This window comes from Sorghum bicolor, chromosome 8 (genome assembly GCF_000003195.3).
Source record: "Sorghum bicolor cultivar BTx623 chromosome 8, Sorghum_bicolor_NCBIv3, whole genome shotgun sequence".
Lineage (NCBI taxonomy): Eukaryota > Viridiplantae > Streptophyta > Magnoliopsida > Poales > Poaceae > Sorghum > Sorghum bicolor.
Window position 1 is genome coordinate 59,346,058 of NC_012877.2, and position 26,646 is coordinate 59,372,703.

Sequence of the window (26,646 nt, forward strand, 5' to 3'; positions counted from 1 at the left end):
CCAAACACTCTCCGAGCAGTCAAGAGCAGTCAGCACAAATTAGAAGATTTTATTCCTCGAACACGCAGGAGAGCTGTGTATATTTATAAATTAGAGAGAAAACTTTGTAAATTAGAAGATTCAGTGCATAGATCAAAACTTTATATGCTATATGCAAAAGCTGAATTTATTATAAATATAAAGGACTTCAATATATAAGTTTGAAGTCAATGGGTGCCCTTTCACACTTCACAGGTCACATATTTGAATGGCCATATTTACCATCAGTTGCAGCAGCATGTATCAGAAAATTATCTAACTGGCAGAAAAAAGATAGTGCATTGCATTCATAATCTGGCTCCTACATCAATTCTAAGTTACAAGTTCACGCAATGAAACCAAATCAAATTATAGATCCAGTTCATGCAAGCTACAAGCTAAGTGATTAACAGGTTCAGTCTACAAAAAATATATTGATCAAATGATTAGCCTAGTATCTGAAGTAACTGCAGTAGCAAGGGACAGTGAAGTAGTATCATACTGGTAGCATTCACCAATGTTTGTAGACTGGGGATGTCGTTTCATAATTTCATTTATATTAAGCAGAAGTTTTAAATTACTCGTTACAATTTCTATTAGTGTTATGAATAAAATAGTCACATCTATTTACTAATGACATCACACGGTGGATACATGTTACTGTGATTGCAATATGGGTGCTCTCCATAAGAGAGGACAAAATAAACATGTCAAGCCAACAAGCTCTACAGATCTACACTACAAAATATATGTACATCATGTTCAAAAATATATATATATATGTACATCACAAACCAGATCAACGAAAACAGATCTACAGGAAACATACATCACAAAATGAATATAGGCAACATGCTTTTTGTAAATCTGATTAGAATTAACATAAAGCAGCCGGAAATAATCTTTGACTCAATCGTCCATTCAATGTTGCAATGAGATTACAAATGCTAACATAGGAGAGTATTAAACAGTGTTTTCAGCAGTAAAAATAAAGTAAATAGGAGCAGAATTAAAACTGTATCAGTTGCCAAAATGCCAGATAACAAAAGAAATGATAAATCACATCAGCAAGTTACAGGATAGCAGTGCGCAAATACAGAATAAATGCATAGGAACCAATAAAATGATTACTGTGAAAAAATATATCAGAAGCTTTAGAGTTCCCCTATGGGCAGCTTTAGAACAGTTTGCACTGCAACCTTGTGCGCTTCCCAAAACTCTATAGCATTGCCATTTCTCCACCATCTCACAGTACTACATGTACAATATGTATGTCAGTGAAGTAGGACAGTGACATTATAGTAGAAAAACTGGATATCTATTAGGACATCCCCGCTCCCCATTAGGAAAAAAAAACACTTCAAGACAAAGTAATCAGTAAAAGTCAAGAAAGTTTAGGGTGGACAGAACAAACAAATTTGACTAGTATAACAGATTTAAAACGATTCTACAGTAGTAAAGTATTAATGTCACTGGGACTGCACTTCTTCCGTAAGTGTTTGAAGTCAAGCTCTACTGAAACAGAAGGACAACATTTGACATGCAAACAGAGCTTAAAATAGTGTAGTACATCAACAATTCTTCTCAGAATAAATTGCAGAAGTACAACATTGAGTCTGATACTCCGATATGTCCCAAATAAATAGCAGAAGTACAGTGATAGGTATTTGAACCAAACAAATAAACAATATGCACAATAACCTAGATAATACTTGCACTATTGAATTGGTTGGGTTAATGCTTACCACGAGAGCATCTTCTGCCTTTGGAACTTTCCTCGTTTTGTTTTTTTTTTATTTACAATTGAAACCTTGTACTTAGTGCTTTCATTAAAAAAGCTAAAAGAATACTCCATTAGGCCACTCACAATGCAGACTCTATCGTAGAGTCTAAAGTTATTTATTACCTCGAATAATGTGGACTTTGAGTCTAAATAAGACTTGGAGTCTTATTTTTTCTACCTCTTTCTTCAATAAATATGCTACCACATCAGCAAAATACCATAAATAGTATGTAATTAATTGTCTTGAACTGTGTGATAGAGTCTTGCATTGTGAGTGCCCTTAGTGAGGGAAATTAAGGACAGCAAAATTATGGCAAATCTCAGATAGTTCATTAATCTAATATATTGTTTCCTCGAGAGACTCTTCCTTATGTTCTCTTGACAATCACAACAATTTTCTTAGAAGGGTAAGGAACACCCGGTCCCAAAACAACAACAGCCTGCAAACGAAGCAAGCAATAATGGTACTATGAATAACCGACGCAATGTAGCTCATAAAGGGGCGCCGGCGGACAAAACCTACGCACACACCTGAGGAGAGGAACAGACCATCTGACGGCATCTGGCGCTGCAGCATGCACACCAGGCCAGGATGTAGACGAAGATATGGAGGAAGATACTGGCGTAAGAGACTCCCGTGGCCAGTGTGGAAGACGGCAGGAAGTGCGCAGCTGCCGAGACCTGGGCGGATATGGAGAGTGCGAGGACCAGTGCACGCAGTGCTGTGGGGAGCAAACGGCGAGAGGAGCGGAACACTCTCACTGAGAAGACAAGACTGTACAAGAGCGTGAGCCAGGTCCATGCGTCGGCGTGGAGGGTCACGGTAGGACGACGTGTTCTTGTACAGTCCGACGGCTTTACCTCCGCTCTCCTCTTCCTCCACGCCGACGGCGTAGGTGAGGTCGAACAAGTCCACGATCATAGGTGAGGTCGAACAGTGCTGTAGGTGAGGTCGACGGCGTAGATTGCTACTTGCCCGAAACGGCAAAGAGGGAACGGACGGGGGCGGCTGTGGCCGGCCGGCCGGCCGTGCGCAAGGCGACGAGGTGGGGAGACCTCACTTCCAGTCCAGAGACAAGAGAGACAAACGTCTGCACCGCACGGCTGCTGCGCCCCCCGACACGACACTAGTGGCCCCCTCCCGTGGTGAGGACTCCTACAGTAGACAGAGAGAGACATTTAATTTGGGACGGATAACTTTGACTAAGTATATATTAAAAAAGTATTAATATTTATAATATATAATTAGTATCATTAGAAATATCTTTGAGTCTAGTTTCTCAACAAATTCATTTGAAGATATAAATATTACACGTATTTTTTTTTTATAAATCGAGTCAAACTTATCACACGAAAATCTATAACAACATTTAATTTGGGACGGAGAGAGTATGCACGTACTTCCTCGGTATCAGATTTAGAAGTCATTTTAGACAAGATCTCTATATCAAACTTGAGAATATAAATCATCAATAACTTTTAAATTGTTGAGTTTGCAAATATGAAAATTATATGAATAGATTTGCCTTGAAAAATACTTTCATAAAACTATACCTATACCATTTTTCCTAAGTATTTTTTAATAAAAAGATAATAGGTCAAAGTCGTGTTTTGAAGACCGTGTCACTGTCCTAAATGACTTCTAAATCATATACGGAGGGAGTGTGTAGAAGGAGGAGTATTCGCGCGTGCGTGCGTACCATTAGGGATAAAAAAAGGATTGTATACGGACAGATATCACCGATACCACATTTGTTTTCATATTTCTGGTCAGATTTGGATTCGAATACAAATAATGTCAACCTTGTCGATAAGATACAATTGGATGTCGATATATAAATATACAATTTAAATATTCAGATATAAATACAGTATCAGACGTTGAATATTCGGACTCAGATACAAACAACTCCTCTAAACGAATCCGGTCTCAAATATGGTCAGAAATATCTATACTATTTTCACCCCTGCTTACCATATGTACTAATGTATGCAGCATGCCCATGGCGATAGGAGTATCGGGCCCTGTTTAGTTCCAAAAATTTGTCAAATTTTTTAAAGATTTCTCGTAACATCGAGTCTTTGAATGCATGAATGAAGCATTAAATATAGATAAAAAATAACTAATTGCACAATTTATCTATAATTTGCGAGACAAATCTTTTAGCCTAGTTATAGTTCATGATTAGACAATAATTATCAAATACAAATAAAAATGCTATAGTAGGTAAATCCAAAAAATTTGACCAACTCCTGTTTAGATCTCTTCAAAATATTGATGATCAAATAAAAACGAAAGTGTCACAATATCAAAATAAAAAAAATCTAAACCGGCTTTGTTTCCGTTGGTCGAGTTGGAGTCTTTGCAAGTCAGCCCTTGTTTGCCAAAAAATTTTAGATTCACAGTCATATCAAATCTTGTGTGGCGCATACATAGAGTATTAAATATAGATAAAGATAATAACTAAATGTACAGTTTGCTTGTAATTTGTGAGACAAATCTTTTGAGTATAATTATGGTTAGACAATATTTATCAAATACTATAAACAAACGTGCTACTGTGTGTATTTTGTAAAAATTTTTGCAACTAAACCAGGGCCTTGTTTAGTTCCGAAATGATTTTAGATTTCGGTACTGTAGCATTTTCGTTTTTATTTGACAAATATTATCCAATCATAGACTAACTAGGCTCAAAAGATTCATCTCGTGATTTACAGGCAAACTGTGTAATTAGTTTGTGTTTTCATCTATACTTAGTGTTTCATGTACATATGCCGTAAGATTCGATGTGACGGAGAATTCTTGAAAACTTTTTGGATTTCGGTGGGAACTAAACAAGGCGCAGGCCTCAGTGCAGGGAGGGCTGTGGCAGCGTGTCTGCTCTCTGCTGTACTCCGTATGCAGAGGCTCCCAACCAGTTGACCCGTTTTGTAAGTACGCAGACATTAACATAACTGGTTTACCTTTTGTAAGTACGGTGGATTCTAATTTCCAGGACAGATTCGGAACCTCTGATAGCTTTGTATTTTGGGACGGATCGGAGGGAGTATTTGCTTATCGGCGTGATATAACCAGAATGGAAGGTGCACGTCGGAAATTGAAAATCATGGCAAGCAAGGATGAACGTGGCACATGCAATGTAAAAGATAGAAATATGCAAGCAGCAGGACCCGTACGTACGTAGCATATATATATATATATATATATATATATATATATATATATATATATATATATATATATAAGAGAGAGAGGGTAATTCCTTTCTACACGTACGAGTATCTACACCGATCTATCGTCGTGCGAAGGAAACAGACGTCGGGGATGTGAGGTAACGTAGGAAACCGAGATCGTGGAGGGTGGAGTCCGGCCCGTATACTATCCTAACGGGTATTTTGTTTTAAGGCGAGTATATACGTGTATATTTTTTAGGCAAATATATACGTGCATGGTGACAACTATAATAAAAAACGGATTTGGTTTAAATTGTTTGCTTTTGACATTGGGCTGGGGTACCTGACTTTTTGAAATATGTGCATTTAAATAGTAGTATATGTATATACCAATTTTTTAGAAGTATGGTTGCATACTTTAATAAGGACATTAGGTATTTTATTAATATTAATTTATATTGTTTTAGGTGAATTAGTATGGACACATACTTTAATAAGAAATTTAAGTATATTTATATACTTATAGAATTTGAGAGTATATCCATATCCTTATATGATCATTTTAATGTTTATTTTTAGAGTATGTACTTCCGTCCATATTTTTTTAGTAGTGTAGTATATACTCAATCATTTTAATTAGAAGGTATGTACATGTGAGTACAATTTTGAAACGAGCTAGACATGGCAGCTGCCGGCCAGTCGCCCAGTCGTAATTCACAGGATTTGTTAACAACGTATCGCCACAATTTTTAATTACTATATTTTTAATTACTATATATACGAGTACGTCCGCATACGTCGGATCCAATTGGATTATATCCAAACCCGTGGAGACATCACCGGCCCATTTCCTAGGTCCGGCCGTGTATATATATATATATGGTTTAGGGTTTAGGGTCGATCGATCAATGCCATATATACGTGCATGTACCTGTTTGAATCGACATAATAAGACCATATATATATATATGTTATGTGTAGGATATATATATACGAATTGATCCTCTGATTGATTTGCATTGCATGCGAAGGACACACCATTGTCATATCGACACTGCCGCATCATCAGACGTGTAAATTAATTACGCTGATCGATGATGGGCCGCATCAACATCATCGTCATGACGCCGTCGTCGACGACGACGACGACGACGGGGAGCAGGGAGGCGAGGAACTCGGAGCTGGAGCGACGATCCCGTAGACATCTCTGGGCACGGGCAATCTTTGCGCCATTGCTTGTGTTGGCTGCAGCCTTGGGTTTGGCCTACGTCTCCTACAGATCAGTCGACACCGTCCGGAGAGGCAGCGGGACGGCGTGGCGGCCCTACGCGACGCTGGTAGATGTGATCCTGAGCTACGTGACCCTGTCCCTGCCGCTCGCGCCCGTCGCCGCGCGCGACGCTCTTGTCGTCGTCTACGCCGCCGGACTCTTCCTTTTCATGCCGGCAAGTGCCGCTGTCTTCTTCTACGGCCACGCTCCGGCGATTGTTGCCCTAGGCTTCTCTCTCGCAGCAGCCCTCGCTGGCCTCATGGCCTTCTGGATTTTGGCTTGATCGTACGTACCGTACTGTTGACTACCTGCCGCGTTAAATTAAATCTCCCCTTTTTCAAATTTCTCTTTATGATATATATACGACACTAATAAGAAAATAAGATGAGATTTCTATTCATCTTAATGTTTCTTATTATTATATATGCGCCTTTGTTTAGAGGATTCTATGTCTAATTATTTAAAAAATTGGATTGATTGATACGAGTTGATTTCCTGTTACGATGGATGGAAGAAAGAATGGATAGTCCAATAGCTGCTTCAGCAGCCGCAAGGGCTATAACAAAAATTGCGAAAATGTCTCCTTTTAATTGGCGACTATCAAATAGATCAGAAAATGTTACGAGATTTAGATTAATTGAATTCAGTATAAGTTCAAGACATATTAGAGCTCTAACCATGTTTCGGCTTGTGATCAATCCATAGATACCAATCGAAAATAAATAGACACTCAAAAAAAGTACATGCTCAAACATCATTAACTAACTCCTTATCAATCTCAGATTCATTTCAATATGAGGACAAGAATTGAACCGATTCAATTAATTAGAATAGAACAATTACACAACAAATACCTTCTTTTCTCTTTTGTTGTGTTGGCAGTAGATGGGTTTTACTAAATCAAAATTGTGAAAAAGAGTCCAATATTTTTTCTATCAGAATTTTTTCACTCCGGTATGCTTGTATATTTTCTTTTCCTATTCCAGTCCGAGTTCTATTCTAGTCCAAGTTGTCCTCCAGTCTGCCCTATTCGAATCAACCTAAGTATCATTCTTGGAGCAACATATATAAAAGAAAAATCCTAGAAAGAAAAAAAAAGGGAGAGTGTAAGAGGGATGAATTGGAATTTCATATATAAACGAGGCCTAATACAATGAAAGAGCAACTTGGAATTTCATAGAACAAAAAACATTCTAGTTTCTTCAAAAACAAGGTTGCATTAATGTATGATTACCTTTTTGTTTTCTTATTTTGCAGATCCGATGAACATTCTAAAAAAACAAAGAAATCACGATAAAAAACAGAAACATATTTATGCTCAGAAACAAGGATTGGGATAATACTTTAGATTGTTTGGTTTGTGGTGTACCTCAAAAACATTTTGGTGGTAGAATTGGCCATCTCAAACTTGAGAACATTCAGTCCACCACTCTCCATCTTAAATACCTACAGATACCAATAACCAAACTAGACATATCAGTAAACATTTTGGGATTAAACGGATGCAGGATCTAGATACAAATCACACTCAAAGCATAAAGAAAGGATGAGCACATACCTGCTTGGTATAGGTGTTGTCGGCAATGTAGCAGAAATCGTCCATGTTTGGTGTCAGTTCCAATTTGACCCATCACATAAAAAATGGAACTCAATTTCTTTAACTAATCAAAGGAACATGGATGCCAGATTAATGGATGTGTTGGGGGGCATGGCGGGGCTTGGTCAGCACCTCTGTGGTAGGAGCTGTTCTTGTAGACATGAAGGGCGCAGATAGCAGCAGGTCATCCTCATCATTGACAGTAACAGAGGTAAGCGACGGCTTAGGTCAGGTAGCCATGTAGTATCATACTGGTAGCATTCGCCAATGGTTGTAGACTGGAGATGTTTTTTTTTTATAATTTCATTTATTGAGCAGAAGTTTTGAAATACTTGTTACAATGTCTACTAGTGTTAAGAATAAAATAGTCACATCTATTTACTAATGACATCATATGGTGGATACATGTTACTGTGATTGTACTATGGGTGCTCTCCATAAGAGAGGACAAAATAAACATGTCAAGCCAACAAGCACTACAGATCTACACTGCAAAATATACATACATCATAAACTAGATCAATGAAAACAGATCTACAGGAAACATACATCACAAAATGAATATAGGCAACATGCTTTGTTGTAAATCTGATTAGCTTCAACAATCAACATAAATCAGCCGGAAATAATCTTTGACTCAATCATGCTCATTCAGTGTTGCAATGAGATTACAAATTCTAACAACAGGGTAACTAGGACAGTGTTAAAAAGTATTTTCAGCAGAAAAAAAAAGCAAATAGGAGCAGAATTTTGTGAGCCAGTTTCCTCGTGAAATGCAACGCAAATTATCCTTAACATGCGAGACTCTTCCTTATGTTCTATTGACAATCACAACAAATCAAAATTTTGTGAACACAGCTTACTGAAAAAAGTATCAGTTCTTAAAAAAGTATCAGTTCTTACTTCCGTACGTAATTCGGCTGCGGCGTGGGTCGGGTTCGATAGTAGTGGGCCTTATGGGCCGGATTCTGTTATCAGACACTGTTAGTTAGGCCCAGACAGAACAACTTGGGCTGGCCGGGCTGAAGGGAACGTGGAGGTCAGATCGTCAGGTTTTTATTTATTTATTTTTTTTGCTAAAGAAGAAAGATCTTTAGGATTTGATTTGGAGAAAATTATTTCCTTTGGCCCTAAAAAAGTGTTTTTTTTCTCAAACTTCTTTATTTGATCCTAAAACTTATTTCCTTCGGTCTCTTAGCCCTTTTGGTGTTAAGTTGTACGCGGAATAACTCTTTCACCCTCGTCGCCGAAGGCTCACAGATCTTTCAAGCTGTCTCTTCTGTGAAATAATTTCCTAAACTAAGGTACAATATTTTTTTGAAGCATGGCATCATTATTTTTTCAATAATTATTTTTTTTTCAAGCCAGGGGTCCCGGTGATGTTGGGCCTATGAGATGTTGGGCCGTGTTAGCCGGCAACTCTGGTACAAATACACAAAATGCGCTTTTTTGTCTAATAAATATGCCACATCGCCAAGTGAAGAGAAGATGCGTCTCCTCACATCATACATAATAATACAACATGTTCGTGAATATCCAATCCAAAAGCAAAAGCAAATTGTGTTCAGTGGAGCTCGGGACACGGAAATATTTTTTTTCTGCTAGTTATTTGTTTTATTTTGAATATAAAAATCTTAAATTAAATAAATTAAATTAAGTTAAGTTTTAAACCACTGGTTGATTGTTTTTCTTTTCAGCCAAAAAAAAAATTATGGGCAGACTAACAGTTTATTGGGCCAAGATGAAAAACTAAGCAAGGCATGCAAAAAGCAACCGCAAGAATCTAGACAATATATACTGACAATACGAACTAACCAAGTACGCATAGATATACGTGCACATACAATAAGAGCGGATCCACATACGATAAGAGCAGTCCACTAATGAGTAGGAAACGTAACATGCACTAATATAGGAACCAACAACAGCAACTAGCAGTCCACTACTCAGCAAGCCTCACTAATATAGTAATATATATACTACTAGTCCACTCGATCTACTACTCAGCAAGCCTATGTACATACGACTGGATGCTGGAGATATACTATGTACAAACTGCATGCTGATATACTAGTAGTCCACACTACTCAGCAAAGGCATATATACTACCAGAGCAAATATATAAGGAGGGCCGAGTATAGAAGATATGCATGAAGATTACACTTGGCTTAAGTTCCATCACTTAAAAATAACTAACTTTGCATGTACTCTTAAAGAAAATTTCAGGAGTTAGGGGGGGCCATGGCCCCTGCTAGCCCCCTGGTTCCGTCACTGCCCACGTCCAGGGCTGCCCCCTCCACCACGTCCTGCGGCAGCCCCTTGTAGGGACGAAGGAGAGGCCAGCAGCAGGAGGAGCTCGTAGAGGTCCTGCATCGTCCACTCCAGCTCCTGCAGTGTGGCAGATCGAGACCAGCAGCTAATCAGATCAGAGGAAAAGTTCGTTTGAGCATGGATTGAAAACCCTAGACGAGCCGATCAAGATGATGAAAAGTTGCCCTAACCCAAAACACGGATCGAAAAGTTCCCAGACGATCGAGCAGATGAAAAAGAAGTCCTAGAGGAGAGGAGCCCTAATCCGGATTGAAAACCCCAAACCACGATGAGCAAGTTGAGCAAATCCCTTCCCCAAATCAGAAACCCCAAACCACGACGATCGAGTAAGTTCCCAGACAATCGATACCTCCCAAACCAGAAAGCAGATCAGACCCAACGAGAAAGCAGGCGAGAAAACCTCAACGTCGTCGTCGTCGCCGTGGCCCAGCGCGACGCCGCCGCCGCAACATCGACGTCGTCGCCGTCGTCTCCGACTCTCCGTGGCCCGCCGCGACGCCGTTTGAAAGCCCTAGTTTGGTTTTGGATAATTGATGAAACCCTAGTACTAACCTCTATACTAAGTGTGTGTAGACTTAATGAGGTTGGTACATACCATGTGATGGAGCAAGTAATGATCATGGTGATGATGGTGATGACCACAAGATGATCAAGTGCTCAACTTGGAAAAGAAGAAAGAGAAAAACAAAACCCTTTGGAGATCAAGGCAAAGGTATTGCTTAGGGTTTTGGTTTTGGTGATCAAGACACCATAGAGGGTGTGATCACATTTAGGATAGATAGCCGTACTATAAAGAGGGGAATTCTTTGGCTAAGCGGTTATCAAGTGCCACTAGGTGTCATTGTTCATGTGCATGCATTTAGAACCTAGTGAGCTAACTTAACTCCTTCAAAGAAAATGATTGTGAAAATGCTAACACACGTGCACGCTCGTTTGGTACACACGTTGTGGTGTTGGCACACTTTGATAAGGAGGTGGAGTTTCAAGAGTAGAGAGGGGATGGGTTCCTCTCTCCCTCCCGCCGAGCTTGCGAGGCGGGATTCGGCGCTTTTCGAGAAAATGAAGTGCATATTTTCTATTGCGCCGGTGGGAAATTTGGAGAAGTCGCGGGAGTGTTTCTCGCTGAGAAAACACTCACCGGACGCTGGCTCAGAGGCACCGGACGCTGTGTCTGAGCGTCCGGTGTGCAGGCTGCCTGACTCGGTTAGGGTTAGGCACCGGACGATAGGCACCGGACGCTGGCTTGAGCGTCCGGTGGTTAGCGTCCGGTGTGCGGGCGTTTTGCGACCCTCTCTGCGCATGGGTCCGGTGAGCACCGGACGCTGAGGGTGCGTCCGGTGGCTCGCGTCCGGTGAACATGCAAGTTTGCGGAGCTCTCTGCGCATGAGTCCGGTGTGCACCGGACCGTCCGGTGCTCACTTGCTCAGCGTCCGGTGCATTGCAGGTGACCGTTAGATTCTGACACGAGCGTGACACGTGGCTGACGTTGGAGCACCGGACGCTGGTGTTGAGCGTCCGGTGCCCCTTTAAGAGCGTCCGGTGACCCCGTATTTCGCCCAGTGAAAGAGCCAACGGCTCTATTTGTTTGAGGGGCTATAAATACGTGTTTGGCTGGCTTGGGGCCAAAAAAAACCCTTGGCATTCTAGCATACTTGACATCCTTGTGAGCCTAAGCAAACACCTCCCACTCATCTCCTTCATAGATTAAACATCTTTGTGAGATTGGGAGTGATTCCAAGTGCATTTGCTTGAGTGATTGCATCTAGTGGCACTTGGGGATCGTTCAAGCTGCGGTTTTCTTGTTACTCTTGGTGGTTGCCGCCACCTAGACGGCTTGGAGCAGCGGAGGAGCATTGGCACGAGTTGGTGATTGTTCGTGGCCATCTCCCGGTGATTGTGAGGGGTCTTGTACCTTCCCCGGCGGAGAGCCGAAAGGTAACTCTAGTGGATTGCTCGTGTCATTGAGTTACCTCACTTGTGGGTAGGTTCTTGTGGTGTCCTAGTGAGGACGAGGTTCGTGCTACACCTCTTAGCCACCGAACCACCAAGTGTTGGTCGACACAACGGGGACGTAGCGTGCCGGCAAGCACGTGAACCTCGGGAGAAAAATTGTGTGTCTCCATTGTGATTGTTCATTGGATTTCTTCCGGTGATTGGACTTCATATTATTGATTGGTTCATCCCCCCTGCGCGGCGGTATAAAGTTCAAACCATCTCTTTTACATTCCCGCAAACTAGAGTAGCTTACTTACTTGTATAGAAACTTTAGGTAGCTTTCTAGTGTAAGTAGTGACATAGCTCTTGTGTGCCTAGTGATTATATCAACTAGAATTGTTGGATAGGTGGCTTGCAAACACCCCATTAGAGCTAGAGCAAAAAGCTTCGCTTTGTTATTTACTAACCTCTTGCTCTAGTGGGTTTGTAGAATTTTTAATAGGCTATTCACCCCCCCTCTAGCCATATTAGGACCTTTCACCGTTCCCTCCGTGGCCCAGTGCGACGCCGCCGCCGCCGCTGCCAACCTCGACGTCGTCCTCTCCGTGGTGCCCTCCGTGGCCCAGCGCGCCGCCGCCGCCAACCTCGACGTCGTCGTCTCCGTGGCCCGGCGCGACGGCGCCGCCGTGCCCTCCGTGGCCCAGCCCGCCGCCGCCAGCCGCCGCCATGTAGTGTGCGGCCGCGGCGAGGTGGAGGTGCGCTGAGGCAGCGGCGAGGTGGCGGCGCTCGCGCTCCATATGGCCTTTCACTCTTTGCTAGGGACGAAGCCAAAAAAAATTGTAGGAGGGGCTGAACAAAATTGCTACATCGACTTAACTTTTTACTATAACCCCTCACAATAGAAAAAATATATATTAGCTTTAAGTAGTCTTATATTAATTTATAAAATATATCTAAAAATAAAGTCTCAGCCCATCCTTCTTTATAAATTTGTGTCTAAAATTAGAAGCAAAAATATTATGAGCTCCACTAAATCAGCATCGGTAGGGGGGGCTAGAGCCCCCTAGCCCCACCGCTAGCTTCGTCCATACTCTCTGCCTCTCTGGTCTCTCTGCTCGCCGAGCCGAGCCGAGACTGCTGGTTGGATCCATGTGGTGGTTCGCTCTTTGCTCGCTTTCCGTATTTGTATCGCCGCGCCGCGCCGGGGGAGTGAGGGGGAATACGTGTCTGTCTCTCTCTCTCTCTCTCTCGCGTCACCCGACGACTAGGAGATTCCTCCCTTGGCACAGCCAGCACAGCACAGCACAACGTCTCCACTTGAGCTTTCAATGTTGGTGAGCCAATCACCAATAATATATGCCTTGCCATTCTTCTTGTGGTACTCCTTCTTCTTTCCACCTTTCTTCTTGAGTCATCTTGCTCCTTGTTCTTCTTCTTGTACTTATCCTTCTTGGGTTTAGGACATTGATGAGCAAGATGACCAAGTTCGCCACAATTGTAGCAATCCATCTCGGAGATAGGCTTTCTCTTGCTACTTATAAAGAACTTCTTCTTCTTCTTGGAGTCGAAGTTGACTCCATTCTTGTTGAGCTTCTTAAGCATCCTCGTGGTTCTTCTCACCATGAGAGTGATGGTGGCGTCATCATCACTTGAAGTTGATGATTTAACTTCAATCTTCTTGGACATGCCCTTGTGAGAGGCCTTGAGAGCCAAGTCCTTCTTCTCTTTCTTGGACAATGAGGAGCTATCTTGGGGGTTGATGTGCATGTACATCTCATGAGCGTTGATCTTCCCTAAGATGGATGTCGGTGTGGCAGTTGAGAGATCTCCTTGGTGAAGCACGGCGACTATGTGTCCATATTTCTCAATGGAGAGAACACATAGTATCTTCCTTGCCACATCGGCCGGACTCATTTGGTTGAGTCCAAGTCCATTTAGCTCCTCTATAATGACATTCAAGCGAGAATACATTTCATTAGCATTTTCTTTTGGAAGCATCTCAGATATATTAAGCTTGTGCATAACAAGATGAAAGTGCTGCTCACGCTCACTCATGGATCCCTCATGGAGCGCACAAAGTTCTGTCCATAGTTCATGGGTGCTCTTGTGGTTTCGGACACGGTTGAACACCTCTTTGCAAAGACCTCTAAAGATGTGGTTTTTGGCCTTTGTATTCCACTTTTTGTTTTCTTGCTCTAGTGGAGTAAGAGCGGTGTCCTTAGCCGGAGGATTAAATCCTTCGGTAGCGGCTTTTAGGCACTTGACATCGCAAGCTTTGAGGTATGACTCCATCCGTATTTTTCAATATGGAAAGTCATCACCCTCGAGCATAGGTGGCGGTCCATCCCCGTGAGACATCTTTCTCTAGGTGGTGACGCCTAATTTATGAGCACTAGGCTCCAATACCAATTGAAAGGATCAAGATGCCCGAGAGGGGGGTTGAACTGGACTTCTCTAAATAATTAAGCAACCTATAAGCTCTAATTCAATCCTTGTGCCTAAGTGTGTTCTAGAGAGCTACCGAATAAATGTTTTGCAACCTAGTTCCAATCCTATTCTAGCATGACAATTCTAGAAATGTAAAGTACTCAAAGTAAATGCTAGAATATAAAGGATGAGAGCAAGAAAGACGCGGTGATGTTTTGCCAAGGTATCGGAGATTCGTCACTCTCCACTAGTCCTCGTTGGAGCACCGACGCAAGGGCCTTGCTCCCCTTGGTCCGCGCAAGGACCAAGTGCTCTCTACGGGCTGATTCTTCGACACTCCGTCGCGGTGAATTGCCCAAAACCGCTCACAAGCTTAACACGAGCCACCCACAAAAACTCTAGGCGATCTTCATGCCTCCAATCATCACCGAACCGTCTAGGTGATGGCGATCACCAAGAGTAATAAGCAAAGAACTCACTTCACCCAAAAAAGGCAATAGAGAGTGGTGGATGCATATTTGAACTCTTGAAACTCATTAGAGAAGGATTCGCTCAAGAAATCACTCAGATCTCAATTCTCTCTAGGCTCTTGCTTCTCTCTTGCACCACAAGGTGATTCTCAACTGATCGAATGGGCAAGAGACCTCCTATGGACGAGGTGAAGGAGTATAAATACTCTCCATTAAGTCCAAGGATCGGCCACTCGAATTCCACAGAAAACAAGTGCACCGGACGCGCTTGATGTTGCACCAGACGCACTCTCTAGAGGGTCCGGTTCTACATTAACGGCTAGTTGTACTTGAAAACCTACCTCACACTGGATGCACCCGACGATGGTCCGATGTCCCACCCACAGCTCGTCCGGTGAGAAACCGATTTGCAAACCTCTCTAGGTAAGGGACCGGACGCACTCCGTAATGTCCGGTGTTTTTTAGCCCAAATTTGAAACATATTTTAAATTTGACCCGCTTTTAAAAATATTTTCAAAACTAGGCTGTTTGGACCCGCCACCATGCATCGCGGGGCAAATGCACAGAACCCCGCCATGCATGGCGGCGGGGTACTACTGCTGACGTGGCATGGTTCAGGGGGACACCTACTGACGTGGCTAACACGTGGCGAGGTACGTGGCAAAGAGTACCCCGCCACGCATCATGGCGGGAGGCAACCCCGCGCATCATGGCGGGGTGCTCCCTGTCTGACAAAATGGCCCACCCTCTACTTTCTTTGTGTTCTCTGGTGGCACTTTCATTCATTTGTGGTAATTATTGTCTGTAAATTGCACTAATTATACAGTTTGCCTTTAAATCATGAGACAAATCTTTTAAGCCTAGTTGCTTTATAATTAGATATTTTTTATTAAATAAAAACAAAATTACTACAGTGTTAAAATCTAAAAAGTTTTTGGATCTAAACAAGGTCAGGCTATAGTGTGTATGCGTGGAGAGAGAGAGAGAGGGGTCAGGCTTGCCCATCAAGCTGACGTGAGAGGCAAAGTGACAGTAGTATAGGGTGTTGAGCCTTATTTAGTTTTCAAAAGATTTTGTAAAATTTTTCAGATTTCCCGTCACATCAAATCTTTAGACGTATATTTTTAACTTCAAAAAAATTTATTCAAAAATTAGGTTTAAATATCTATCTATTGATTCTAATTTTATATTATAAATATTAATATTTTTAATAAATATTTAATCAAAGTTATTTTTTAGAAAAAAAATAACAAACATTTAGGAACGGGAGTGATGCGGTGAAGTGGACCTATTTGGCCCACTAACACCTTGACAGCTTTGACTTATGTGACCTTATCTTCTACTTCTTCCCTCCCTCAAATTCTCTCCTCGTACAAGCTGTCATCGCCGGTCTCTAGCACCGCTACTGCCGAGCCTCCTATGTCGTGTCTCGTCCAGCCACCTGCGTTGTGTGCCTCCTAGCCACCACACCATTGTCGCATGCCATGCCTACCTCCAGTGGTGCCCGTCGCCATAGCGACCAGCGCTTTTCTGATGGTTTAAGCCATCAAGGAATAGTTGCTGATGGTTTTCCGTCAGAGAAGGTTCACTTTCCCTGTCAATCCTGATGGCTTAACTCTGACGGTTAATAGTCTTTTCTGACAGTTTTTGCCGTTTTCCTTGACGGTTATGGCCATCATGAAAAAAATGGCTGGGGGTAGTGACGTCATTCCCCAGGATGGCACATAGGAGAGGAGGGTAAAGTAAATTGGTGATTGCAGTGGTACATAGGGAATTAATCGTAGTCTTCCGATATGGTACACATATTGGTAGTTTGGTACTGAGATTTTTTTCCTGTATAATAATAAGGTTGTTTTTTTTAATTCCTAGACCCTCTCGATTTTAAACGTGGTGCTTCTATTATTATGTAAAATATTGATCTGTCGTGCCATGTCACGTACTACTATAGTGCTATTTTACAATCTTGGTTAGTTTAACCCGACACTCACTAAATCAACAAATTGCATACTAGTACTCCATCTCTCTCTCTCTCTCTCTCTCTCTCTCGTTAAGATTTGTAAATTGTTTTGACTTTTCTAAATATATATAGTTTGTACATATATCTAGACTTAGCTTATATTATATCTAGATGTTTAGCAAATATTATGTATCTATAAAAAAAATAAAATAAATTATAATTTAGAACAGAGAAAGTACAATTTATATTTATATTAGACATGGGTTAATGAGCCGCATGCAGCTCAGATCTTTTCCTCAAGGTCTTCGACAAAGGAAAATTTTCCTAAATCATTCCTTTCATGTATTGTTTTTATTTTGTTGTTTTATATGCATCAAACAATAAGTAAAGATGGAAATTTTCTGATCTCTTCATTATTTCTCTATCACTTATAAAACAAATACTCCCTCCGTCTACAAAACGTGTAACTATAAGATTTATGCAAGTCAAACTAGCTTATGATGAATAATATTACCCCTTTCATGTCTCTAACTAAGTTTTTGTAATTAATTTAATGGTACTCATATCAAAAATATTAGTATTTTTTTAATATAACTTAATCTCGAATTGCGTCCTTTTTGTTGATGGAGGTAGTACTCATTGAGATCGACTAAGGCCTTGTTTAGTTCACCCAAAAACTAAAAACTTTTCAAGATTTTCCGTTACATTGAGTCTTGCAGCACATGTATGGGGCATTAAATATACATGAAAACAAAAACTAATTGCACATTTGCTCGTAATTGCGAGACCAATCTTTTAAGCTCAGTTACTTTATGATTGAACAATGTTTGTCAAATAAAAACGAAAGTTTTATAATGTCAAAATTCAAAAAAAAAATGTAAACAAGGCCTAAGCATCATTGCATCAACCAATTCAACTTTAAGCTCTTCCAGGTCCTCGGAGGGCGTGTATGGGAGGTCGAGCGCCAACTGTCCGGCGGGTAGAGTTAGGCCTTGTTCAGTTCACCTTGAAAATCAAAAAGTTTTCAAGATTTCCCATCACATCGAATTCTTATGGTAAAATATTAAATATAGACGAAAACAAAAACTAATTACACAGTTTAGCTGTAAATCACGAGACGAATCTTTTGATCCTAGTTAATCCGTGATTGGATAATATTTGTCACAAATAAACGAAAGTGCTACAGTATAAAACTTTTCACTTTTCGGAACTAAACAAGGCCTTAGGGTTCCGCTTAGCCTCCTCATGGATAGACGGGGGATCGGTGTCAGCAAGAGAACAGGAAAGAAACTGAATAAACAAAAATAAAACAAGGTAACATGAGGTGATCTTCATGGCGAAGGAGTATAGAGACTCCTACTCTTTTTTTTTTGACAACACAGGAAGGCTCAAAGCAGGGCTGTTGAAGTACATTTGTAGAGAGAAACTGCTAGAAAGCCACTGACAGTCTGACTGCATAAACAAGGGGCAAAAGGGAGATTTCACCTGTTCATATTATTCTGCTAGCGAGCGTTTTGAAGGTGTGCTGAATTCGCTGTTCATTTCTGTAGAAATCAACAGGACAAGTTCGTTTGCAGGCATCTCTCACGGCCAAAAGGGAAAAGATAAATAAAACCACCCAAATCGCCTCTTTGTAGCTCGAAGTACAAGGATGAGAACTGGAAAACAATGAGACTGAAGATTACGGTCTGAAATTTTACATGCGAAAAATTTACGGACGAGGGAATAACAGTTGCCACTGTCATGGCTGCCAACTAGGCTACTACCATTTACATCTTAGACCTTAGTACCTTACTTTTACTTCAGGTAACAAAAAAAAAGAACCCGACATACTAGATCAGTTCAGTAACAATTATTTACCTACTAGGACGACACGAATTTTAACCAAAAACAAAGTTACTGCATCTTCTCCAGATTAATTAACCTTAACCAGCTTGGGTGACTAAACTGAGAGCAGAGTCGTCACGGTCAGTCGTCGATGGCCTTGGCCCTCATGCAGCAGGAGGGCCCGCGGGCCTTCTGCTTGGGCCGCCGGCTGTCGCGCCGCCGGCCGTAGAGGTACTCCACCAGCTGCACCCGTGACCGCCGCTGCACCTGCACGGTGGTGGCCACCGCTGCCTTGGCCGCTCGCCGCGCCGCGCGCTCCTCCTCGTGCCGCAGCAGCGCGTGCTGGAACCGCTGCAGCTCCAGCTCCAGGCGCCCGGCCTTCTCCGACATCTTGCGCACGCGCTCCAGGATCTTGCGCTGGCTCCGGCTGCGCAGGTCCACGTCGCCGCCGCCGTCGCCACCCGCCGACGTGAACTCCTCCGCCTTCTTCAGCAGCTTTGTGTTCGCGTCGATCAGCTCCGCGATGGCGTCCTCCGCGTCGGCCATCTGGGACTTCACGCTGTCCAGCTCCGCGTCCGACGACTCCTCCACGCCGGCGCGCAGCTCCTGGACGATGGACCGGAGGTCACGGAGCCGCTGTGCCTCGGAGGAGAGCCGGTCGATCACCTTCTTCTTCCACTCCCTGTGTGGCTCCGTCGTCGTGGCCGTTGCAGCTGCTGCCACCACCATGGGCCGTGACAGGACCTCCTGCTTGTCCACGCTGAGGTCCTTCACGGTCACCACTGGCTCGGAGGACGATCGCTTCTTTGCCTTGTCGTTCTCAGCTGCCTCGCTTTGTGGCGGTCGGAGGTCCACATCGTACCGCCGGCTGCCGCTGCTCACCCTGTCCACGCTCCACAGTGCGAGCATCTTGTCGTCAGACTGCGCCGCCGCCGCCGCCACTGAGTTCTTCTTCCTGTGGCGCCCGTGTGAGACGGCAGCTCGCCGGCTAGGTGTCTGGACGAGGTCCAGCTGGATGTCCTTCATCATCCGCTCGTAGTTCACGTCGCTGGCGTCGCTGTCCAGGATCTCCTTCAGCTTCAGCATCTCGATCTGCTTCCTTGCGTCCTGGAGGTTGCTGTTGAAGTCGAGCCTCTCTTGCTCCAGGACCACCCCGGTATCTGACACCACCTTCTGAAGTGCCTTGATGGTTCCGTGGAGTTTCTGCAGTTCCATGTCCTTCACCATCTTTGTGGTGTTTTGATCTTCGCTTGGCCTCACAGCAATCTTTGACAGCTGAGGTGATAATGGGTTCTCCTGGCAAAAACAATAAGCAGAATGAGTCTCATGAATAAGAAAAAATACCAATACCAGAGATTCCTGAATAATCACATAACAGAATATGTATACCTCCTTGAGCATGCTTGGTGGCAGGCAATCCTTGGCCAGAGACAAGGTTTGTTTCTCTAGGGCATCAACTTCAGTTTGCAATGCTCCGAGCAGTGTGAAGTCGCCATTCAGATCAACCTTCAGCCTTCTGTTCTCAATCTCAATGGCATTAAGCTTGTCCTTGAGCTCATCCACGTAAGAGTTTCTCCGGGTGATCTCCTCTTTCAGCACCTCCTTCTGCACCATGTCACTGATCTCAAAACTCTCGCATGTCACGATGAGCTCAAGCACCTTCTCCTTGAAGAGAGATGCATTGGCTGTGGCCAGTTGCATGTTGGCCAGCAGTTTAGTGATCTCTGCGTCACAAGATTTCACATCAATCACAGGCTGTTCCTTGCTCCTAAGCACTTGCAGTTCATTTTTCAATTTCTGGAGCTCCTCTCTAAGCATTTCATTTGATTTCTCGAGACCAGCATTGTCAACTTCTTTTCGCTGTTCCATGTTCTGGACACTCTCTTGGCTTTTCCTTCCAGATTTTAATAGCTTTGTATCTCTCCTCATAGCACGCCTTCTTCCAGAGGAAACTTCTGTACCAGAGCCGTCACAGATGCTTAGAGTTCTACTGAGTTCCTTCTCAAGATAGTTGTTCTCAAGCTGTAGATCTCCGAGCTTCTTGTTCATCAGCTTGATTTCCTGATAAAGCTCATTGCCTGCTGCATGTAGAGACCCAAAATCCTCATGCAAACACTGCAATTGTGCTGTCCTCTCTTCATGAAGGCTTCTAAAAATGACACCAAGGATATCTGTCCTGACCGCCTCACCAATAAGTGTGCTGAAATCATCATCAAATGACTTCTCTTTCTCTCTGGAGCCATAAACTTTGCTAGAGAGTGAAGTGTTCTCTTCAATCAGCTTGACAATCTCTGCTTGCAACGATTGCCGTGACTCTTGCAATTCCGACAGTTGTCGAACCAAGAACTTTGCCTCAGATTTCAGTTCATCCACTTTGCGGTTACGAGCCTCCATTTCCTTCCGTAGCTCACAGCTGATCTTTAGGAGGTCATGCCTTTCACTCTGCAGCTGCAGCAGCTCCTCACTCTTTGTTTGCCACTCTTGCTTCAGAACACTCCTTTCTGACCTCAGGTCAGCCACCTCGCGCCCAAAGTGCTCAAGAAGCGTGACAACAAGGGACTTCTCAAGGATCTGGTTCTGCTTCACATCCTGGGCATCAGAAATAGTATTCAGCAGGCACTTGATCTCATGCAAGAGGAGCTGCACAACAACATCAACCTTCATTAGATCCAATGACCCGTATTTCTCATCCAGATTCAGTACTTCCACTACAGAACCTATCCCTTCAGTCAGCTGCTGGTTGTTCTGTGACAAGAAATCAACTTTCTCCTCTTGATCCTTGCATACCACTTGTTGCTTCTGCAATCGTGACAAGGCATCAACATTTGCTTCAGCCATGTCACCTAAGCACCTCTGTAAGATAAAAATCTCAGTCTGAGCTTCAACAATCTTGTGCTCCTCCTCTTGAAGCTGGTCCTCCCTGCGGTGAACCTCTTTTAGCAGTAGACCTATCTGCTTCTGCATAGCACTGAATTGAGTCATGTCTGAGTTGGTGGCTTCTTTGTGTTTTTCTTTTTCTAGTCTCAACAGCTCTCGTAATCTAATCACTTCATTGAGGGCCCTGTCTTTGTCTTGCTCAAGATCCAAATATCGCCCTTCTAACTCTGCATATTGGGTTTCCAAACTGAGTAGAGCACTATTGATGCTATCCACCTGACAACATGAATGTATCCAGGGATCAATTTACACAAAATTTAAACTAGGATGAAAATAAACAGAAAGCAAGAGATTCAAGCATCATACCTCACGCATCAGAGTTCTCTTTTCAGATCGAAGTACAGAATTCTGGTTGCGGAATGTGTGAGTAGATTCCTCTGAATCTTTCAGCTTCCTTCTAAGCAACTCCAGCTCAGTATTGTTATCAGATAACAAATTTTCCAAGAAGACATTCTTCTCTGATATCTTCTCCATGGTATGAGAAATTCCCTCAATCCGTGCAACAAACATGGCTCTCTCAGACTGATGGCCATTAACCTTGGAATGAAGGTGTTTGCATGATTCTTCCAATGCAGCCTTCTTCTCCCGCAAGCCTTCAATTTCAGTAGTTGCAGCTGAAAGTGATCTCTCCAAATGAGCATTTTTCTCCAGCGTCCTCTCCAGCAGCATCAGATTATCAACGTACAAGGCTTTTACACCCTCATGATTTTTTATGGTCTCTTTTAGCTCAACATTTCCGTCCCTCACCTCTTGAGCAAGTGATTGGAGTGATTCTACATTGAAATTCACCTCTTGTATTTGCTCCTTGATCGAAAAGTGCTTCCTGTCCAAGTCACCCTTGTTATCTTTGAGGTGCGAAAGCTCATGCTGAAGCACCTTTTTCTCCTCCATGTGCCGAGACACCTCTTCTTCAAGACACCGCTGTGCATTCTTCAAAGAAATTATCTCATCTTGAAGACGAATTATCACAGAGGTAGAGGAATGGTTTTGATCATCCAATTTCCGGTTCTCTTCTCGAATACTTTCCAATTCCTTTTGAAGTTGAACTCTGGTTGCTTCAATATTCTCAATCTTACTTGCTTCCCCATGCTTTTCAAGAGACATAAGTCTTAGCTTCTCCTGTGCTTGTGCCAATTGCTTCTCCACAGATAGCCGGGCCATTTCTGCTTGCATGCTCTTGAGTTGCTCTTCTTGTATAGAGATGCTAAGCTTCTCCAACTCAATGTGCTTCTCATTTAGCTCGTCATGCTTCTCTTTTGAGGCAAGCTTCAGCTTATCTAGCTCCAGAAGCAAATTTTGGTTAGCCCTCTCAAGCAGAAGGCACCGCTCCTCTGCAGTGCTCAAATTCTGTAGCCCATTTTGCATCTCCTCTTTCAGTCTATTGAACTCCTCCTGGGTATGCAATATTTCAGACTTGAGGCTCTGTAATCGATCACTGGATTGCTGGCATTGTGAAAATGCAGCTTCCTTCTCTGCTTCTTGTTCTGCAAGGGCCTCCTTGAGAGAAAGAACTTCAGATTCAGCCATATTGCTCTTTTCTAACACTGATGAAATTTTCTTCTTCAGTTCTTGATTTTCCTGTGACAAACTTGATATCTCTTTCTGCAGCTTCTCATGGTCCTGGTCATCTGAAATACTAATATATTAGGTTGATCTGCCATTTATTAGGATATCGCAATTGCTGAGGAATTAAATTTCATAGGCATACCTTTAGTACGTTTTTTTGAATCACCACCAGCCTTGATGAATGAAAGGAAAAATGGAGTCATATCACGATTGTCGGTTTCAGTTTCAGTAGATGCAGTTTCTGTAGGCAGGTCATCATCAAAGTCCAACTGAAACTCATCGGGAAATGCTTCTGCCATTTTTTTATGGGCCTGTCGGAGTTCTCCAGCTGCATGATCATATCTTTCAGCTAAAGCTCGATAAGCACGGTACAACTCCTCAAGCAAAGACATCAGCTCTGGGCGCCTTTTGTAATACATTTCCGCTCTTCTGGCAAATGAGTCAGCATCCTCATCGATAATCTTGATCATCACTTTGATTTTGCTATCCATATCTGTGTGACCACACATTAACAAACACTGATTCAGTACAGGGTTTAATAAATCCAGCAAAAGAAGAAGTAAACCACCAGATAAGTGCACAAGAACACCCAGCCACCAAATATTATTGCTTTTAATGTAGGAAAGTTAGCTCTCATAGTATCCATGATTTGAATTTGTTTCAACAGAGTTAGTGGTCCAATCATTATAGAATAGCTGCAACCCATGACTGGTACAGATTTATGCCACAAGCTATTTATGAACTTGTCCCCAACAAATCTGCTGACTTTTCCACAAGAAGTTTAATTGAACAATAATCAGAATCAAGGTCATCCAACTAGATCTGTATTTGCGCATTAAACGTTTATGTTATTGCAGTTAAATTCTTGAAAATACACAAGACGGTGCTAAGATAACCTCAGGCTGAATAGACGCTACAATAGGTAATGCAGAAGCTCTTTTTCCTCAAATTTTGCGACATGATGACTCCGAAACTAGAACAGAAACATAATGTTGACACTCAAGTACATAGTGGCATGTACATGTTGCTAATTTGTGGTATCGACTAGAATCACTCCAATTTCTAGACTGAATGAAATCACCATAGTGAACCAACAAAGTTTACCAGTGAGATTCTCCTGGAGCCATTTCGAGTTCTTGGGGGATATGTGACTATCCCACCACCATGAGTACTTGCGCATTGGATTGGATGGCGACATCGCCATTGAGGCCAGCTAAGAGAGAACAGCACTCCCTGGCCTCTTAAGAAAACTTCTGTAGCTTCAAAGCTAATGCAGTAGACCCAAGTAACTAGAGTTGAATCTGTTCAAAAGCCTAGCACCAACCTACTACCTGCAGAACATCATAAACTTTCAAAATTAGCACCACGCACAAAAGAGCATTCCTAGAGTTCAGGCACTAGGCCGTAGAACTGAAAAATGAAATGTTGGCCTCATTATGGCTTGTGCCACGCAAGTTGTTGTCAGCACAGTCCAAGAGGGGAATAATAGCATCAAACAGTGGTCAAAGATAAAGATTAGCTACGCGTTCATGCAATAAATTATTACTACCCCAACATGGGACGATATTGAAACGCAGAAAACAAATACTCTTCACAAGATTCTAGTGTTATGGTTTGACCCTTTGAGGAGAAGCAGTTACTAAATCCAGATGGAAAATAACACCTGAGCATCCCGAAAATGTGCAGAAAATTTGCTCAAGAACAGAAAGAAAAATAAAACTGCCCAAATTTTGCTACCACAAAGACCCCAAAGTTATTGGGGGGAAATACATTTCCAAGGGATGAATCAGAACCCTACCCTCAAAAACAGCTCGAATATTGTACCACCTTGCTACATGCTACACAAAGGCACAGAAACAAGATCACTGCAGGATGGAAGCAACCTCCATTACTGCGAACAGAGCATCAAAGAATGGTTAAAAAAATGGTAAAGAAAAGGAAAAGGGCAAAGGAGGGCTGTGAAAAGAAGCCTCCCAACTAACGCAATAAAGATGAGAGAACGCCCATGACCCAACCACCCCAGGCCTGAAATCGCCTTCCCAAAAGGAAGAACACGGGCAGAAATCCACACCTGCAGGCTGCAGTAAGAGCTGGATGGATATCACAACGCTCGCAAGCATTTCATGAACTGGATGCTGCTGTGGTGGAAACGGGGCTCCAATGAGAACCAGAACAAAACAAAACAAAAAAAGGGGGACAATCTTTATTAGGAGGAAGAGTTCTGAATCCTACTCAAAAGGCAGGGACAGCATTAGCTGCTGTCAGCGAGGACGATATGAATATGGACGCAAGAACCGTAGAAGGAAAGGAAAGCAGAAATCAAAGCATTTTCCTACGATACAGTGGGTTCACGGGGCAAATCTGTGGGGGCGAAAAGAGGGACGGAATGGGGTCCAGAAATTACCAAAAAGGCAGGACGAACTCATCGCGTTCTCCTTCCTAAAGAACAAGAAGCAAACGGAAAGGAAAAATCTTGACGCATTCCCCCCTTTTTTTTTCCCCACCGAAGAGCAGTGGCCAGAACCGAATCCGTGGCCAAATTTCTGCAGCAGAACTAAGGGCCAATGCAGAGATTATACGGGCGGGCACAGATTGGCGGCCCTCTGGTCAATGACCACGAGGAACACGAGAATGGCTAACAATAGCGAAACACGCGCACACGAAACAACGGGTGAAAATGGCATCTTTTCATGCCCAAGATAAACGCAATCGCAGAAACGGATAGAATGCCAGGGGATTGCCGTTGTTGCCTAAATGACTCGACGCAAATCGAAGAAGAAACGGGCTTACCATGGAGGACAGCGCAGAGGAGGGGAGGATCTTGGCCAGTCAGCTGCAACCCCGAGACAGAGAGATCCAGCTCCGGCTGCTCCTTCCTTCCTCACCCCCCACACTAGCTCGCCCTAAGCCGCCATCATTCTCACCACCACATTAACACCGCACCACCATCTCGCGGGAGAGGGGGTCCTGGGGAAGGGGAGGGACAGAGAGAGAGAGGCTCTCACTCCTGGACAGAGAAATGGAGCGGCTGCAATCATGGGACGCAGGAGGAGCAGTGTGGTGTGGGGGGAGGAGGAAGGAGGAGTGATGGGGGTATTAATTGTTTATTTATTTTTATTTATAATCGGAAAAGTAAAGGACAAAGATTAAGGCTCATGGATTTAATATTTTGGGTGTGAGTACACTTTGGCCTTGTTTAGTTTCGAAAAAATTTTGGATTTCGCTACGGTAACACTTTTGTTTTTATTTGATAAATATTATTCAATCATGGGATCAAAAGATTCGTCTCGCGATTTACAGACAAACTGTGTAATTAGTTTTTGTTTTCGTCTATATTTAATGCTTCATGTGCCG

At 42.9% G+C, this 26,646-nt stretch overlaps 2 protein-coding genes across 2 annotated transcripts; both read right to left on the reverse strand.

The window, feature by feature from the left end:
- Positions 10,111 to 12,905, reverse strand: LOC110437633 (holotricin-3-like). Its single transcript, XM_021466130.1, has 2 exons — positions 12,643 to 12,905; positions 10,111 to 10,258 (listed from the first exon to the last, which is right to left on the reverse strand). The coding sequence occupies exons 1-2, from the start codon at positions 12,903 to 12,905 to the stop codon at positions 10,111 to 10,113; spliced, it is 411 nt and encodes a 136-aa protein (XP_021321805.1).
- Positions 18,615 to 26,381, reverse strand: LOC8076664 (protein NETWORKED 1D). The gene is made up of 6 exons (XM_021446158.1): positions 26,083 to 26,381; positions 24,397 to 24,623; positions 23,435 to 23,785; positions 22,033 to 23,354; positions 20,179 to 21,942; positions 18,615 to 20,085 (listed from the first exon to the last, which is right to left on the reverse strand). Exons 2-6 carry the CDS (start codon positions 24,494 to 24,496, stop codon positions 18,931 to 18,933), a joined length of 4,692 nt encoding a protein of 1,563 aa, XP_021301833.1. The 5' UTR covers positions 24,497 to 24,623; positions 26,083 to 26,381; the 3' UTR covers positions 18,615 to 18,930.